Source organism: Sorex araneus, chromosome 4 (genome assembly GCF_027595985.1).
Source record: "Sorex araneus isolate mSorAra2 chromosome 4, mSorAra2.pri, whole genome shotgun sequence".
Classification (NCBI taxonomy): domain Eukaryota; kingdom Metazoa; phylum Chordata; class Mammalia; order Eulipotyphla; family Soricidae; genus Sorex; species Sorex araneus.
In genome coordinates, this window is record NC_073305.1 from 123757659 (window position 1) to 123776953 (window position 19295).

General features: G+C 37.3%; 2 protein-coding genes across 5 annotated transcripts in view; one reads left to right on the forward strand and one right to left on the reverse strand.

Moving 5' to 3' along the window:
- The window catches only part of KLHL32 (kelch like family member 32), a 226852-nt gene extending 216334 nt beyond the window's left edge, over window positions 1-10518 (forward strand). For all 4 annotated transcript variants that reach the window (XM_055136569.1, XM_055136572.1, XM_055136570.1 and 1 more), the window contains one exon: window positions 6294-10518. In XM_055136569.1, the coding sequence (XP_054992544.1) occupies window positions 6294-6455 (162 nt within the window). In that variant the 3' untranslated portion in view covers window positions 6456-10518. The remainder of the gene's footprint in view (window positions 1-6293) is intronic.
- A 3507-nt stretch (window positions 10519-14025) lies between these two features.
- The window catches only part of MMS22L (MMS22 like, DNA repair protein), a 120799-nt gene continuing 115529 nt past the window's right edge, over window positions 14026-19295 (reverse strand). The window contains exons 24-25 of the mRNA XM_055136031.1: window positions 17232-17399; window positions 14026-16313 (exon numbers count right to left, since the gene is read on the reverse strand). Of these exons, the coding sequence (XP_054992006.1) occupies window positions 16232-16313; window positions 17232-17399 (250 nt within the window). The 3' untranslated portion in view covers window positions 14026-16231. The remainder of the gene's footprint in view (window positions 16314-17231; window positions 17400-19295) is intronic.

Here is a 19295-nt window from a genome sequence, read left to right on the forward strand (position 1 = left end):
AAATTTATTAAAGCTTATTTTGTAGCCTAATATATGCTTCATTTTACAAAATTTTTCATGATATATATTTCTTAAGCATACATGGAACATTTACAAAAATCAACCATGTATTAAAGGCTAAGCTTCATAAAAATAAATTTTAGAAGGTAAGTACTATATTGACTTATCTGTAACCAAATGAAATTAACTTAAAACAATAAAAGTCAAGCACCTATATAATTGAAAACAGAACATATTAGTAAACAACTTGTGTGTTCAAGAAATCATAAAGGAAACAGAATATCTAGAACTCAGTGATGATGCAAAAAATACACTGAGAAGCATATAGGATAGATATCACTTTAATATGTTAGAAAATGAGCCAAAACAAAAATCTCAGGTAGAGAGAATAAAAATGAGAGCAAAGTTATGAAGTAGGAAATAACAAGACCATAGACCAAAATTATCAAACTTACATACACATTAATTCTCTAAAAAAGTATGAAAAGGGGCTGGAGTGATAGCACAGCAGGTAGTTTGCCTTTCATGCGGCTGACCCAATTTGATTCCCAGCATCCCATATGGTCCCCTGAGCACCACCTGGGTAATACCCCTGTGCATCACCGGGTGTGACCCAAAAAAGCAAAAAAAAAAAAAAAGCATGAAAGTATTTAAGGGAGTATTTAATTCACTGAAAGTTGCCTTAAAGTCATCAGGAAATAAAACCTTTTCTTTAAAGGATGCTTCAAATGTTTCATTTAAACAATATTAGTTTTTGCTGACTTTTGGGTTTATTTTCTGCCATTATAGAATTGGCAGAACATTTACTAGATCAATGGACAGTGCCCTGGAACAACGTCTTTTTTTGAACCTTTCATCTGACTCTTTGCACCATGGAAGCAAGTTTGTGTTGCCATGAATAGCACTGCAAATTTAATGAGTAGTTATGGACATATTTTTACTAATTTTAATATAAACTTAGCTCAAGGAATAGAAATCAAGCTGTAGTGAGCGCTGATCATACATACTAATTAATTTCTCATGTCTTATGACTGTTCTCAAACAAGCAAATCCATCTTCAAAAAATGAAGGGGCACATGTGTATATTTTAAATTGCTGAGAATATTACAGAATAGCCTCAGGAGGAAGATGATTATAAAAGAGGTGATTCATTAATGTTTTAATTATTGCCAATATTAGTGGAATAGATTTCACCTCTGAGAGTAGACAATAAAGTATTCTAATATATTGGCTTTGTAAAAATGTTCAGAATTATGGGTGGTTGTGTTCCAATTGCCATTAGATGTTCAGAATCAATCATTCTGCAAATGCTGTGTTTATTTCCTTGAATGGGACACTAGTCCTAAAAGGCATAGATACATCTGATAACGGCCTTTATGGGTTTTTAGTATTTAGTATACAGATAATGTAGAAAATAAAGAATTTTCACTTAAAGAGATGTTTGTGGGCTGGAGAAATCAAAACTCAGGTGGGATATTTAGTACTATATGGTTCCTCTGTCCTTCTTGGAGAGCCCGGCAAGCTACCAAGAGTATCTCGCCCACATGGCAGAGCCTGGCAAGCTACCAGTGGCGTATCTGATATGTCAAAACAGTAACAACAAATCTCACAATGGAGACATTACTGGTGCCTGCTCGAGCAAATCGATGAGCAATGGGATGACAGTAATGGTTCCTGGAGGCGTTGCGAGTGACTCCTAAGCACAAAGCCAGACGTAACCCCAAAGCACTAATAGGTGTGGTCTTAAACAAAATAAGATGCTTACAACGTTTTGTGACTCATCAGATGTTTCCTGTTGGTTGATAGCTAGATACATATTATATTATCTTCATTCTGAATAATGATTGTATAGTCTCAATACTTTTTCTGTGGGTAACTAGTTATCTATGTTTTATGAATTATAAGACTAGTCATATGTTAAAAGCAAGTCACTTTACTATTTACTAGAAAATTTAGTAGAGAAGCAGGTAACAGGAGACTGGGATCATTTTTATGAGAAAAATTGTTCATTACACAGAAATTCTCATGTACAAATAAGCAGGTTGGAAAATTACAGGAAAGAGTGGAAAAAAAAAAAGGTATACCTGCTAAAAAAATTCAAGTTTAAATTGTTTGGGTCATGAATCACAAACCTGTAGTATAATCTTTGGATTCTAAGGGCATGGCTGACTAAGATTAATGAAGGTCACAATTAAAAAGTTCAGAGACTGGTCCATTAACATGCAGTAGAGCTAAAGTAATTTTTTTTTCTCTCAAAAATACCAGCCAATAACCTGTCTCATTAGACTGTCTTTTCTGGACTCTAATAAAAGCTATTTAACTGTCAGGTGTTGTATTCTGTCACACAGATGAAGCACATCAGATATTGAGAAAGCATATTTTCTTTCCTTTCACTACTTTCCTTCATTATTTGACTTAAAAGCATTATTTTCCATTTCTTTCCTTTCACTACTTGACTTAGCAGAGATTACACAGTCCATTATATTCAGCCTCAAGTAAGAGAAAAACTGAGATGCTTTCAAATTAACACTGGTTCAAAGATGGGAGATTCAGATTTGTTAGTAATAATACCCATTGAAAGAGTATTTGAGAGATTCCTGGAAAAGTGAAGATGCTTCTTGTTGCTCCTTGGCTGTGTTAGGAATGTCTGGCAGAGGCTGGCTCTGTTGTGCCAGGGATGAAGAGCAGCGTGTAAGGGAGCAGCTGCCTAAGTGTGCAAGTGATTATAGTGTGTTTCCACATCACATCCGCCACTCTGCATTTACTAGTTCTTCTTTTGGCTGGAGGATACATTATCAGACTGGCACCTCTTCCTCCAAATGCCGTCTTTTTTTTGAGTTTCCAGAGGAGTTTATTGGAGAAAAAAATGCCAGTGATTCCTTTTTTCTCTCAAGGATTAAATAAATTACCTCTGCTTAACATATGAAGTGTCTGTTGGCCCAGAGAACCAGACAGAAGCTCTCTGATGATTTTTTTTTCCCCTGAAAACAAATAGATGGACAAAGGATAGCATGAATAGCAGGAAATCCTTGCTGTTTCATAGGATGCATCTTTAAGCTCAAATATTGGCTCCACCATGTACAAGCTCTATGACCTTGAGTATGTCACTGATCTTATTTAATAACTGAATTTTTTTCTTTTGTAAATTGCAGAGTACCCAACTTTACACAACTCAAGTAGCACTGTGGCACTGTCATCCCATTGTTCATCGATTTGCTCGAGCAGGCAGCAGGCACCAGTATTGTCTCCATTGTGAGACTTGTCACTGTTTTTGGCAAATCGAATATGCCACGGGGAGCTTGCCCGGCTCTGCTGTGTGGGCGGGATACTCTTGGTAGCTTGCTGGGCCTTCCAAGAGGGACAGAGGAATCGAACCCGGGTCAGCCGTGTGCAAGGCAAATGGCTGCCCGCTGTGTTATTGCTCCAGACCACAAGTGAATAATGGAAAATATCCACTTTCTTTCATTTTTTGCTCTTGCTTTTTTTTTTATTGAATCATTGTGAGGTACAGTTACAAAGCTTTCATGTTTGAATTTGTCATACAGTGATCGAACACCCATTCCTCCATCAGTGCACATTTTCCACCACCAATGCCCCAGTATCACTCCGCATCCCCTGTCCCATCCCTCCCCCTCTCTCTATGGCTGACAAATTTCCCTCTTACTCTCTCTCTCATGGGTATTATGGTTTGCAATATAGATTACAGATACTAAGAGGCCATCATGTGTAAAATAACACGCAACCTGGAGATTCTTCTTGCAGCAATTTATTCAGAGACCTTCTCATGCAAACGGAAAAGAGGAGGAACAAAGGACGAACAGAGGAGGAACCAGGGGGGAACCCCCTAGCTAGGCAGCTTCCCTCCTTATATACCTCTTGCTGCTTGTTTACGCCCAAGTGTCTGCAGCTGATAGGCTAGTTACACCTTGTGGGTGTGACAGGACATCCTGTTTTCTTATTAGGAGTTATTTTCGAAGCACGGTGAAATTAACAAGAAACAGGTGTTGTTTACGAAGCACGGTCCTGTGGAGGCTCTCCACAATCATGTTTGGTCCTTAATCTATTTTCAGCACACATCTTCCATCCCGAGTGATCCCTCTGATCATCATTGACTTGGTGATCCCTTCTCTATCCCAGCTGCCTTCTCCCACAGCTCATAAGGCAGGCTTCCAACCGAGGAGTAATCCACTTTCTGTAGCTAGTGAAATACTCATTAAATTACATTGACATTTTCATTTTGGTCACACGATGGGGGCACACTTGTCACATTGATCTTGAAGCTTCTCTAGGAAAATAAACAAGAATAACCAAGAAAAAAAACCAGGGTTGAGGGACCCTTAGCCTTCCAGTCAAAGCAAAGTATAAATCTGGTACAATATATATCAGCAAGAGAACAAAGGGAACATTTGTATTTAGGACTTTAATAGTCATTTCCCTTAGCACTAATAGCAGATAATATTCAATAAATGAATGGCACAACTGTAAGTTCATTGGGTGGGGTGATTTCAAGTTTTATCTTTCATTCTAGTTTTAGTTACTTCTATTAAAATTTGAATCCCTAAATCTGTATTTCAACTAAAATAAAGCATTATGGTGGCTATAAGTTTATGACTTGTTATTGTTTTTGGCATATCGAATATGCTATGGGTAGCTTGACAGGCTCTGGTGTGTGGGCGAGATACTCTCAGTAGCTTGTCGGGCTCTCCAAGAGGGGTGGAGGAACAGAACCCGGCTCCGCCACGTATAAGGCAAACAGCCTACCCACTGTGCTATATGGAGACATTACTGGTGCCCGCTCGAGCAAATCAATGAGCAACGGGATGACAGTGATAAGTTTATGAGTTATGCACTAATGTTAGAGTATGGCACCAGGGGGACAGGCCAAAGAGCTGGAGCTAATGATCTAAACTCTCTTCATTTGACCTTCCTCTAACCTCAATTGGTTAGAGGCCCTGCCTTGGATCCTGCACTGCTTGATCCTCCAGCACCACCGGGTGTAGCCCTCCCTGGTGGCTCCCAAATACCTTTGGGATGGTCCTAACCACAAGTGAGCCTGAGTTTGGGACCATTCCTCCACCTCCCCCCACCAAAAGCAGCAGCATACTGAATCTATGAAATTGGGCATGTAGGTCTGTGTGGGGAAGGGGTGGGGATGCTTGGAGGCGACACCTATATTTAGGATACAAGTAGAGGAAAAGACCAGAGTTGGAGAGTAATAGCTATGTCAAAGGCAAACTTCTTCTCTGGTGGCAAACTTCTTCTCTGGCCCAGGCTGATTTTAATCTGGTGCACCATGAATAACAACAGCATGTAAGGGCGCATCTGTATGTGCACAATTAGTTCCAGATCACCTCCACTGCTCTTCATTCAGATCTGCTTCCTTTTGGCTAGATTACATCTATATCCACATCTATGTCTCTATCTTTCTATTTTATCTATCTATCATCATGGTATACAAGGAAGGATAGGTTTTAAATGAGGTTAGAGGAAGGTCAAATTAAGGAAGTTCAAGATGATTGGGGCTTGGAAAGTGCCTCATGAGTTTGATAAATAGGATATATAGACAGCTTTCCTCAAGAGAGCTTTCCTAGAAATCAGATTAAGCCAGGTAATGTGAGGTAACAGCAGGCACAGATGAGACCCTGTCCATAAAAGGAAAAAAAAAGGCTCTCCAGTTTAAAGGGGGAGAACTGGGAAATAAAAAAAATTCCAGATCAACTGAACTGATTTTCAACTTGTACTAAACCATGTGCTAAACAGTGAGCTAGAAGTACCAATTTCATAACAAAGATGCAAAATTCATGTTCTTTCCGGGAGGTGAGGTTTAGAGCCTCAACAATGTTGCTCTTGCTGTTGAGGCCTGCGTGTTGGGTGTTTGAACCAGGATTGGCTGAATGTGTGGCATGCACCCAGATCTGCACTATCTCTCTGGCCTCAAATAGAACTCTTCTTTATACTGATGAGGATTGGTACATCAACTGACTAGTTTGGACACATGAACCTGTCTAGGGTTAAATTTAAACATTATTTATTGCATTATTAGTCTAGCTCTGTTACACATAACCTGCCTACCCATTCTTGTGGAGATTAACTACAAATATTTGTCCATCCACACAGAAGACAAATGTAGAGAATAGGATGTAGCAGTCACCTAATCTTTATTTCTGATTTCTGGTACTCTTAAAAATTCTGAAGGCATGGTTGTAATGGAATAACTGGGTTCCCTACGGTCTTCCATTTATGTGTAACAGCTTTGAGCAAACATATTTGACATACACACTTTTCTTTTGTAGGTACTGGATGTAAGTAGAGAAGGCAAAGAAGAAGTATTCTATGGGCCGACACTCCCCTTCGCTTCCAATGGAATAGCAGCATGCTTTCTTCCAGCACCCTGTTTCACGTGTCCAAACCTTCAGACTCTTCAAGTGCCTCATCACAGGATTGGCACCATCTAAGAAGCCAATGCTCAAACCATTATGAAAACGAGGCAAAAAGGCCTAATTTGGAATACTGGGCATGACTCAGTGCTCCATACTTTCTTGTTTTGTCTTATATTCAGATAAACATTAGCAAAAAATGAAGTTTTCAAAAAAACATGATTGAAAACTCCGGTTACTCTTCTCACTGTGTCAACATGCAATATGTATGACTTTTACTGTGGTATAGCTTAGCGCCAACTAAAGAGTCATAATTGTTCCATTGGTCGTCACAGAATTCATTGTAGGCTTTTCAAAATTGGTGCTGTCTATGACAATATATCGTTAGTAAGGCAGTTATTCACAAGTACTGTCATCAATAATATTTAAAGAAAATCTTGAAAACTTAATCCCTTATACTTCTTAAACCTGGGTTTGTAATTTAAAAAAAAATTAACATTCTGCAATCCCACTCAACAGACTCAGCATTAAGACATCATAAATTTTTAAATGCCACATTTTATTAAGGTAATAATAGGATACTGGAACAGCAGTTAGAATACCCAGATTTTTGACCTCGATTATTCTATAACCTTTGGTCAGGAGCTTAACTTTACAGTATTTCAATTTTCCAACATTTGAAAGTGGTAATTGTTGATTCCCCTATTAATTCAAAAGAATCTTGTGAGGATCTGGCAAATACACCCAAGTACTCTGCCTAAGGAAAAAAAAAGTTCCTCATAATATAATGTATTTTGCCATCTGTAGAACCTTGTAACTAAACAGGATGATTATTTTTCAAGCTTAAAAATTACTAGGTAGGCCTTGGTAAATATGCTATGGAGTGCAGGGAAAGAGACATCACTCATTAGAAAAAAGGTGTATCAAGGCCAAAGATCCCTAAACTAATTCTAGCCTCAAACAGTAGCCCTCAAAAATCTCATTTAAAGTCATTTAGTGAAAAATGACATTTTAAAGCTCAAAAAAATTAGTTGTACTAATTATGGCACCATAAAGTGCTTTGACATAAATTTGAACCTAGACTCGGCAGTTCTAATAAAAGTTTTTCCACTTTGTTAAAGGTTATGTCAATCTTGAGCACTTATGGGATTCTTTTCCACTGCCAAATACATATTTTATTACTACCACTTTTAATAATGCATAAGAATTCTTTTTTAGGCTAGGTTTTCGAATTTTCTTTGCCTGTAACAGAAGTTAAAAACAAAACAGCTCAATAATTTTGAACATAAATTTAGCAGTAATAGCTCAATAATAACATCTAAATAAAAATTCAATGCAATTGTTTCCTTTTTCCTAATCTTGTTAGGATGGAAGTCACTTTATTAAGGCTTTTTTTCCTGACTTTTTCCCCTGGTATAATCTAATCATCCAGTAATCCTCCTTGTCTTGCAGGAAATTGCCATTTTATTATGTAACTACTTTTAAATTCAGAAGTGAATAAACTTTTTTATTCTAAATACAGAATTCACTAACTTTATATACATGGATATGCTATAAAATTCTTAAAACATTACATTTTAAATATATACATAGATATGTATATAAATTATGATTGCTGATTAACAGGCAGAGAGGTTATTTTAAATATATACACAGATATGTACATATAAATTATGATTATGCTGATTAGTGGACAGAAGGGGATGTTAAGGGTAAGGGAAAAAATTAATTTATTGGGGGGATGTTTGGGGCTATACCTGGTGCTTGGGGGTTATTCCTGAGATGCTCAAGGGACTATGTAGGGCCTGGTATCAAACTAGGTCAACTGCATGTGAAGCAATTTACATGTTTTAACCCCTATACTATTTCTCTAGCCCCTTTTATTATTTTTTGAGAAAAATTAAGACAAAATGTATTAATAAAATGTTTACCTCCTGCATTCATGGAAAATGTTCAATTAAAATATAGAATTACAAAATCATGTGGAAAAAAGGTAAATTTAAAAAAAAGAACTGATACTTAGACAAAAACAAACAAACAAAACCTTAAAGAATATTTGTGCAGTTCTGAAAAGTGAAAACTAGTACTGATAACATGTTTTAAATACCTTACCACTTTTGAAAAATCAATTCTAACACTGCAGAAATCTTTTCAAGAAGGACCCAAAAGAGTCAAATCTACTAAATTTAGGCTTACTATATATTCTATTTGGCATGAATTTGCCTTCAATTTAACTTTTAAAACTATCTAAATTCACTGAAAGTGCCAGATCCCTATATCCAATGCATGAAAAAAAATAAGCCTGTCTGACTCAACAGAAAGGTAGTCTATGATTATTCGGTATTATTTCTGTGTGGATTTCTAACTGTTCATTTAGATGATCAAATCCATCTTAAGTGAAGCTGGATGTGCTACTTGATAATTCTACAGAACTGATTTGAACTCAGAGTATTTTAAAGTATTGCATAATTAGAGTAAGTATCCTTTTTGGTGATAATTAAAGAACAATATCCAGAGCACAATATCTCTCTTCTTAAAAAAAAATCCACATATAACTTATAAGTGTATCCTTTCTCTTGATTTGTCAATCGAAAAAATGAATTGAAATTTCACAAGAATATTTCATCATATAAATTAAATTGTATTGAAATAATGCTGATATACATTTTCTACTTAGGTGAATTATTCCACTACCATTCTATATTAATTCATCTTCTATTTCTTCAAAATTAAAGTTCATAATGTATCTTCACTTAATTTGGAAATAGGGAGATCATCTAACTTCCAACATCATTTACATTTTTACTTTAAAAAAACAATACCAAACAGATGTCAGCAGAATAATTTTATCATGGGAAGAAAAGACAGCAAAAACATTCATCTCTAAAATGATTTGTAAGGTGAAATGCAATGTATTTCTTTAGACCTTAGTAACAAATGATTATGGTTATGCTTTAGGTCAGATTATGATAAGAATATTTTAATTATTTTTTTTATATTTTCTTCACACTTTAACTCACATATATTGTACACTCCTTCAGCTACTGAAATAGGTAAAAATTTAACTATTGTTTTACCGCAGAGTATAAAACCCATAGGAATAAGAAATTAGTACTCCAGGTAACATAATTCAGTTCTATTTTGGATTTTAAAGTCTACTTATTGTAAAAAAGTTAAATATCACGGGTGTAGTATAAGTTAAATATATCATTTTTAGTACATATATTTTTTGAATACACAAAACAGAAATGTGTATAGGAATGCCCAGAGCTTTTGAATAGCACAATTTACCTAATGCAATAAAGTGAGTAACTATCAGCACACTAAAAACTTTATTAAGCAAAAACTGGTCATTAAAATAATTTGGTCCAGTTAATTTTAAAAATCTCACCAATGAATCAAGTCTACAACAATGAAAATACATTATCTTATACCTAATTAAATATGAAATCAACTATAGACCTAGTTTCCTTAGCCAACAAAGGCTTTCATATTGGCATTCTTTTTTCACTTGATTGACAAGGCAATATTCTTAACTCCATGAATAAGCAAATTCGTTTTTGGAAAATATAAGACTTATATTAAAAAAAACCTACCACCAAAAGAGCAGTGGTTCAACATGAATAACACATATTTTGTTAACATTTCTGAGATATTTACCCTTTATTGCTGAGATATATGTACTATGTTAGCATGCAAGATTTAGGGAAGGAGTGCTTTAAATAAAGGTTTATCTTAATGGCAGAGGCTTGTCAATTTTTGAGGTACCATATAGTCTTAGCAGAGATGAATTAAAAATAAAAGCTGTCAGATTTGTGAAAGTACATGAAAACTTATAATTCTGTAAGAATTAAGTAGCTCTCAGAATGTGTGATGAAACCCTAAAAAATAGTCAAACAACCTACAAATAATATTTTTACATATACACTCAAGATGAAAAAGCCAAATATACTTAAATTATACAAAAGGTAGGTAATGGTATAAAAGTTTTAAACTATGAAATGTCTAATGGAAATGAACTCAATACTGAATGATTTTGGTATGGAGGCAATACTTCATCCATAGAAACTTAATTAAATGTTAAGCTGAAATTTAAGTCCAAACCAAATCTGCTGTCTAATAAAGTCCTTTACTACTGTGACCTTTAATCATCTTTTTTTGTTGTTTCACTTGACATTGGGGCGTGGGGGTGCTCAGGGGACCATATGCGGGGCCACTGATCCAACCCTGTCAGCCACATGCAAGGCAAGCACCCTACTTGCTGTACTATATCTCTGTCTAGCTCTTGCCTCCTGCAATCTGGCATTAAACAGCAATTTTCTTATTATAAATCACATGACCAAAATGTATTATTTTACCTTCCCTCTGTCTTAAGACTAGGTTTAGATAGATATAGATATTGATAGATAGATATTCCAATATGATGGTACTGCAAGTTGGTAAAATGGAGATCTAGAATGTAAAATTAACATGGCACTCAGGAAAAAAATCAGCTAAGAATCTATTTCCTATTTGAGACAGTTTTGGAAAGTAAAGGTAGTTACTGTAGATAGGTCATTACCAGAGAGAGAGAGAGAGAGAGAGAGAGAGAGAGAAGAGGGTGAGATGAGGGTGAGAGGTGGTGATTTTGACAGTGTGATGGCAGTGGAACTTGAGAGATGGCTGCAGCGAATTGTCTAACACATATGAAGGTGTGAAGCTGTACTCCTGAAAGCCTGAAGTATTATAAACTGTGAGAAGCACGTGGGCGCATGCAGGATGTGAGCATTCAGTGGCTGGGAGCTGCCTCACCAGACCAGTCCACGGCAACGGACGAAGGACTGGGGGAACGAAGAAACAAGGACTGGACCCCAGGCTAATTGGTAGTCGGTGTTTTTCTCTCTCCTCCCTGGCATAGTCCGATCTCTCCCCTTACAGCACAATCATAGTCATAGTTTTGGTCGTAGTCCCAGTCATCACAGTTCCATCATCCTAGTCTCCTCATAGACCTCAAAGTCCTCTACTAGTTTATCTTTCTAGCCCCCCTACCCCCATACCAAACTATGAAGGATGGGGGTTCACATAGGTGGGGTTGAACATTGTCATAACAACAAACAGATGTAAAGTCACTCCTTCAGGGGAAATTCTAGGAGATTAACTCAAGGACAAAATATCATTTGAGGGTTCAGCACTCCAGATTACTAGAAGATCTGCTCAAGGGCACCCATCTGGGGTATACTGCTTTCTCCTTTCCTCAGGTAGTAATTCATTTAAACAATCATAGTAAATTTACTTCTTATATTTCTAGTAATTTTGTATGAACACAGTAGGAGCTTAAAGGTTGGCTTTTTCTGGAGACATCTCGCTATATAACCCTATAATCCTCAGGCCAGGTTATTCTTTCCTAACCCCAGCAGGGCCTTTATCCAATTAGTTCTTTATGGGTCATGACAGAGTTTATTCCATGACCACGCTCTTAACTTATTATATTTATGATGCTTAGCTTGTTCCCTTTCAATGCCAGGGTAGCTTACAGCTTACCCTGGATCCATCCAGTCCCTTCATGGGGACTCTCCTTTTGGGGGTGTTAGAAGTAGGGGCAACTGAGGCTTAAGTCAGGAAAATATTATGGATGTCTAGGAGTAAATACTATTTGGGGTCAAGTAACCCCATGTTACAAAACATAGCATCAACTGTCTTCCTGTGTCTATACAAAAAGGACACTGCTAAGCCACGCAAATGACATAAAGGAAAGAGAAAAGCATATAGGATTATTAATGCTTGACAGAATTGAGTGTGCCTCAGGGGCACTGTTGTAGGAGTAACACAGTAAACCTGCAGGAGGAGCAAGTACAACCCAATGTTATCCAACAATAAACCAATGGCAAACCAATATTGTTTTTTTTTTTTTTTTTTAAGAAATGGGTAGCCTCTGAAGCAGTGCTTAGGGGGCTGGAGGGGGGCACCAATGGCAGAGTTTAGAGGGCATTAGGATTACATTCAGTGGTGCTCAGGACACCATGTGGTCTCTAGGATTAAACCTGGGTATATGCATGCAAGGCAAGTGCTCCAGCTCTCTGAGCCAGAGTCAGACAATGAAGCTGGAGGTCCTTGAGTAGAGGAGTCACAGGAGGAAAGGTGAATCTAAGGAGCAGCACGGGAAAAGGAGTATTCCGCATTTAATTTGTGAGATTCCTCCAGTAGAAATGAGATTATAATGCCCAGTAGAAAACAGTCTGATGGGGCAAGTAGTACAGTGGCTAGGGCACTGGCCTTGCATGTGGCCAACCTGGGTTAGATCCATGGCACTCCATATGGTCTCCTGAGCCTGCCAGGACTGATCCCTGAGTGCAGAGTCAGGTGTAAACCGTGGCACCCCTGGGTATGCCACCCTTTCTTGCTTTCCCGCCCCTCTCCCCAAAAAAAATAGTCTAAACCGGAAGTGATAGTGATAGCACAGTGGGTAGGGTGTTTGCCTTGCACGCGGCCGACCTGGGTTCGATTCCTTTGTCCCTCTTGGAGAGCCCAGCAAGCTACTGAGAGTATCCCGCCCGCACGGCAGAGTCTGGCAAGCTACCTGTGGCATATTCGATAAGCCAAAAACAGTAACAACAAGTCTCACAATGGAGACATTACTGATATCCGCTCGGGCAAATCAATGAACAACGGGATGACAGTGCTACAGCCGAAGCCTGAACTGGTGACATCGTTGCAGAACAAGTGCAGAATAGTGATGAATCTTTGTGCAATGCCTCTCAAGTTTCTGGGCTGACTATACTGGTGTAGAACATTGGCAAAAAAAAAAAAAAAAAAAAAAAAAGAAAAGAAAAGGCTAGAATACCAGTGATGAGGGTGACTTGACAAGCTACCATAACTTTTCAAGAGGCTTCAGTTAGACATTTTAAGAGATATCAACACTAGAAGTAGATAGAGTACAAAACTGTATTATTTAGGGACCAGAGTGATAGAACAGGGGTAGGGTGTTTGCCTTGCATGCAGCCGACCCAGGTTCAATCCCCGGCATTCCATATGATCCCTAAAGCACCACCAGGAGTAATTCCTGAGTGCAGAGCCAGGAGTAACCCCCAAGCATTGCTGGGTGTGACCCAAAAAGGAAAAACAAAACAAAACAAAAACCCTGCATTATCAGTTGACCACAAGAATGATAAAGTTAAAGGGGTAGGTGATGTTCCTCTGGGTACAAAAAGAAAACCATGAAATTGTTTTCAAAATATCGTGTATAAAGGAAGGACCAGTATCACTGAGAATGGCTGAAAAAGAAAAATATAACTAGCACAGACCCAAGAACCAGAAATGAGAACATATTTGCAGATTTCACGGGGAAGAATGGCCTGCGGGGGTCAGGGGCATGGCTGATGCTGTGGAGCACTTGCCTAACATGTATGAGATCCTGAGTTTGATGCCCAGGACAGGCAGGTGCCTGAAGGGCCACTTCTCAGAATGCAAAGCTGGGACAAACAGAGCTCCCTTTAAAAAAAAAAATCTTTTGAAAATAGCTTACAATATAGAGGCAGAAGGCACAGCCTCAGATATTACAAGGTATTTAGGTGGGAAAAGAAATTAAGAATTAAGGAAGCAGGAATAAGATATTCCATACCTGGAGATAAAAAGAGACTAAGTACTAAGTAATGGGGAAGGGAAGGCAGATTTTTATTTTATTTTATTTTTTTGCTTTTTGGGTCACACCCAGCAATGCACAGGGGTTACTCCTGGCTCTGCACTCAGGAATTACTCCTGGCGGTGCTTGGGGGACCATATGGGATGCCGGGGATCAAATCCGGGTCGGGCATGCAAGGCAAACGCCCTACCCGCTGTGCTATCACTCCAGCCCCCGAGAGCAGATTTTTAGGCAAAGGAAATGAGCAGTAATTTTTTCTTTTTATTTTGTTTTAGGGACACATCCGGAGATGCTCGAGGGTGACTCCTTGCTCTGCACTCAGGTATTTCTTCTGGCAGTGGCCATGTGATCCTTGGAGAACCATATAATATGCTGGGGGAAAAAGCCTGGTTGACAGTGGGCAAGGCAAATGTACCTTATCACACAGGCCCCATATAATTTTTTCTCTTCAATTGAAAAGACTTTTAGAAACATACTTCTACATAAATAAAATATAAGAAATAAATATATGTACAAGAATTCTTAGACTTACTATTGATCTTTTAAGTAAAAACTTTATTCTAAGCTATTCTAAATATCTACAGATATATACACAAATGCATTATTCAGTAGTTTTCCATATCCCTTAAGTTTCATACACAATATTCTCAAAGATACTTTATTAAATTTCCACAACACACACAAAATATATATATATATACACACACACATAACTTCTTTAAAGGCATCACTTTAAATAAATAAAAAATTTCACTGCTAAAACTTGCAAATTAATAATTATTAGTTTAACAAGTTACCATAAATGAAAAATGTACTGAGATATAAAGTAACCTTAAAAAGACACATTCATTGCACTTCAAGTAATGACAGTTGATTTCGGGGAAAATAAACTATTTCATAATAGCACATACTTCTTTAGATCAAACAGATTACAATTAGGAGAGGGATATTAATTATAGCTAATTGCAATGAATTTAATTTTTAAAGCTACTTCTTGAACCAGAAAGGCGTTAAAATGTTTTTCATAGGACTATGTTATAGAATGATATCAACAAAAGAATAAAGTAATTATTTGAGTTAGCAAACATGACATCTACAGCAAGACACTGGAAAAAAATGGGATCATTCATGTGGGACATAGTACAGAAAAAGGAAGAAATGTGAGTATGGCTCCAAATAGAAACTAGGTCATCAAATATTTTTATATACATTACTCCATTGATTCTAACAATAACATTAGGAAACAAAAAATAGTTTTCCCTCCATGAAGTAAATGAGACTCCAAAAAGGTTAAGTTACTTGCTGAAGATCACACCACAGCTGAGTTGAGACCTAAGTTAGTTCCTACCACTAGGACTAGGACACTTGTTAAACCCAAAGGATGCTCACAACAAAAAAGTCAGACAAGAGTCCAACCAGTGTGTAAAAATACTTAAGGGTTGAGAGACAACCATTGCTAAGAGCAATGAAACTCGGTCCCTAAAGAAAACCTTTAAGATGCTAAGTTCTACTGGGCTCTAACTGAAGGGCAAGAAAATAAATGGGAAGACCTTTCACACACCTTCTGTTCCTCTGTAATCTTAAAGATTTCCAGAATAATACTATTCTCCTATTGGCTTTGTTCTTTCTCCTTCTGATATGTCTTTCAATGACAATTGCAAGAGAAAGAATCAAAGGACCAAAAAAGAAAAACATCTGGCATCTGTTGTCACTACAGCTTAAAAATTTATGTTTTTAAAAAGCAGGCATACAAAATCATCTGCATAATCCTTTGACTAGATTCAGCCTCCCTGGACACAGTAAGTGTCTTTAAGGGTGCTGTTGATCACCCATCAACTCACCTCACACAGAATGAAAGAATAACAAGACCCACCTACTAAAAATACCACCTCCGCCCCCAATAAAGGCAGTCAGGAAATTGGAAAACATATCCCATTAAATCACAGTGACACTCACAAATCACTCACAAAGAAGTGTGTGTCTTGCAATCATATTACAGTAAAAAGTACATGGATCCAAAAAAAAAGTGGTTTGGCAAGTTCCAAAGTTCCAGTAACATAATTAATCTTTATTTCCTTAGCTATCTATTTTATACTTACAGGTATGGAAGGAAAAAAGTAAAACCCTAGAAAGTATTTTTTATCATAACATTAAATAACAAATTACAAGTTGAAGTCTTCAAATGGTGCAAAGTGGCTTTTGCATAATTATTATAGAGAATGAATCACAAAATATATTAGGTATAATCATTTTGCAGTCTCTGTATCTCATCTTGTCCCACTTGTCCTAGTTGAGATAAAAGTTTGCAATATGCTTCCCTGTTTAAGAAAGAAAGAAAGCAGATACATTACCTTTCCATGACCTTTTACTTAGGTAATCACAAACTGAGCTGCTTAAGTATGTCCACATCAACTAGCATCAACACTCTTTCTCTTTCTGCATGTGTGTATTTGTGTGTGTGTGCGTGTACATGTGTCTGTATCTGTGCTCTGATTTTTCAACAATTCTTCTGACATAAATTTTAGTCTGAGTGCTGGTCCTTTTAAAATAACTTCGTTAGAAACTACAAGCTTATTCCCACAATACTTGAAAGAGGTCAGTATTACCTTCAGCTGAGCTTTTAGCCTATAAGAATAAAAAAAACTCTTTTGTGTTTTCTTGTTTTGCAGGCACACCCAGCTGTGCTCCAAGCTTACTTGTGGCTCTGAGCTCAGAGATCACTCCAGGTGGTTTTGGTATATGGGTGTCAGGGATCAAACTTGAGTCTGTCACATGCAAGAGAAGCCCCCTACCTGCTATATTACCACTTCAGCCCAGGGAAAAATAAATAAATAAAGCTAATTTCAGTCGCCAATCACAATGCTTTTCTGGGTCATTCATCTTACTCACTGGATGCACATAATATAGCTGATTTGGTAAATCAAATGTTTTTTTAAAGGTCACACTTACTACCATAGATTTTATAAAACACAGGACAATATGGCTTTCACATCTCTTTCCTGGTGAGGAATACTCAATGTGTCTGAAGCATTAGCCACAATGCTCCACACTGCAGACCTTTCTACAGATACCGCATTTGTGAATGGATGTGTCAAACAGTCTGGAACATTTCTTACTGCAGTTGGACACAGCCCAAATTTTGGAAACTTGAAAAAATAGACCGCATCTAGAATGTGGTTTTATAATCACATTTGATAATCATTGTCAAAAGGACCTAATCACATTGTCAAACATACCTTTGTGTGATATTTCTGCCAAGGCCCCATTTCCGTTCTGAATCCTTCAGAGACTGAGTGAGGGTAGAAATCAAGTGAATAACAACCTGCTGCTTCAATGCTGCCACTGTTTCTAAAAGGCTGTAAATCTGATAATCGTATTTCATACCATAATCCTGGATGAATTGCCTGAAAGCAAAACAAGTTACTTAGAATTATTTCTGGGACAAATTCTGGGGCTGATATCTATATGGCAAATAGTTATAAATGAACACGGGAAATATCATTTCATATAAGATTACCGTAAGAATCAGGTTATAAGTGGCCATAGGAAGACCATTTACTTTGTTTTGCTTTTAGGCCATCCACAGCAGTGCCCAGGCCTTATTCCTGGCTCTGAACTCAGAGATCACTCCTAATGGGTTTGGAGGGCCATATGGGATGCCAAGGAACAAACATGGATTGGCTGTGTGCAAGGCAAATGCCCTACCCGCTGTGTTCACTCTGGCCCTAGGAAGACCACTTAAAACACTTAAAAAAATGAAAGACAGAAGTGGCCTTTTTTAGTGTAAGTCAAAACCAGGCTGATGGTACTGGGAGAAAGAGTTAAGATTCTAGGAAGAAGCACGAGGTGGAACAATCAATCCTAGAGATTTTCATTATTTACTTCTTTTTTGGGGGGTTATCTTATGCCATCCTCAGGTACACTACGAGTCACTCCCAGAGACAAAGAGTTCAAGTTAGGGCTCAAGACTATGGTGCTTCTCTGCTCAAGGGCCTCCAGGGTAACAACCTGTGGTGGTGGTTGAGCACAAAGTGTTGGGATCAAAAAGGTCTAAATGCACCCACAGCCCCTGTGCTTTCTCCCCTGCCCTCCCAAACTAAACTCTGCTTGCGGGTAGAGAGACAGCACAGCAGGTAAGGCACTTGCCTTACATGCAAACAGCACAGATTCAATTGCTGGTACCCCAAATGATCCTGTGAGCCCCATCATGATCCCTGAGCATAGAGCCAGGAGTAAGCGCTAAGCATCACCAGGTATGGCTCAAAAAACAAACAACAGTAACAACAAAAACCACTCTGCTGGTCAAAATCTGGGTAATAAGGGTGCAGAAGAGATTAAGGAAAAGAAAAAAAACAACTCTGATAAACTAATTCGATTTTAGTTCTTCATCTTGACAGAAAAATCATATTTTTTTTATTTAGAGAAAAACAAGGTATTTCTAAGTTATTTTAATTTCTAACCAAACGAGACACGTTAGATGCATGGAAGATATTTTGAAATAAGAACTATATATTTTAACCCTGAAATGTCTACTTTAGGTCCCCAATAAAAGTCCGTGAGCTTAGTAAGCAGGACATAGCAAACATGCAATCTTTGTTCAAATTTTTTATTCTCCTTTCTTAAGGTCTTAGAATTTTCACAAATTCACTATTTTGTTCAAGTGATCACAATTTAAATAAACATCGGACCACTGCCAAAGATGCAATGAGAAAAAGAACCTGAGGATTCACAGACCCAACACAAAATAAAAGAAATGGTCCAAATTATTTATCATGGCAGTGCTAGGGTTAGATACAGAGATTGAATAAGGACAATCTTTTAGAAAGTGTGAGAAAGAAATATGTGAAATTATTACTCTAACAGAAAGCACAATACAGCAGGAAAAAAAAGTAACACAAAATGTTCAGGTTGCATTGCTATTCTTGTGAATGAATGAAAGAGATATACTCCTATAAATTTTTTTCTTAAATTAAATATAATGGAACTTTCTGAGCTTCTAGTATCTACAGTAAGAAACCCAGGATATATATGCATTACACTGGAAAGTAAATAACCTGGTTGCAATTGACAACCTGTACCCCTACCATCATTACCCTGCTTTCTACTTTTTCCTCTTACATACTTGCAGGAGTCCACATTACTAAATCCTCTGGTTATTTTAAGTCCCCTCCCTTAATCCTTCTCCCAAGAATTGATTTTTTAAATAAAACATCACAATGCAACAAAATTAGTGCCAAAAATATAATAATTGAAATACTATAAACAAGTAGTAACACATTATGTTTTGGATAATTAGTTAT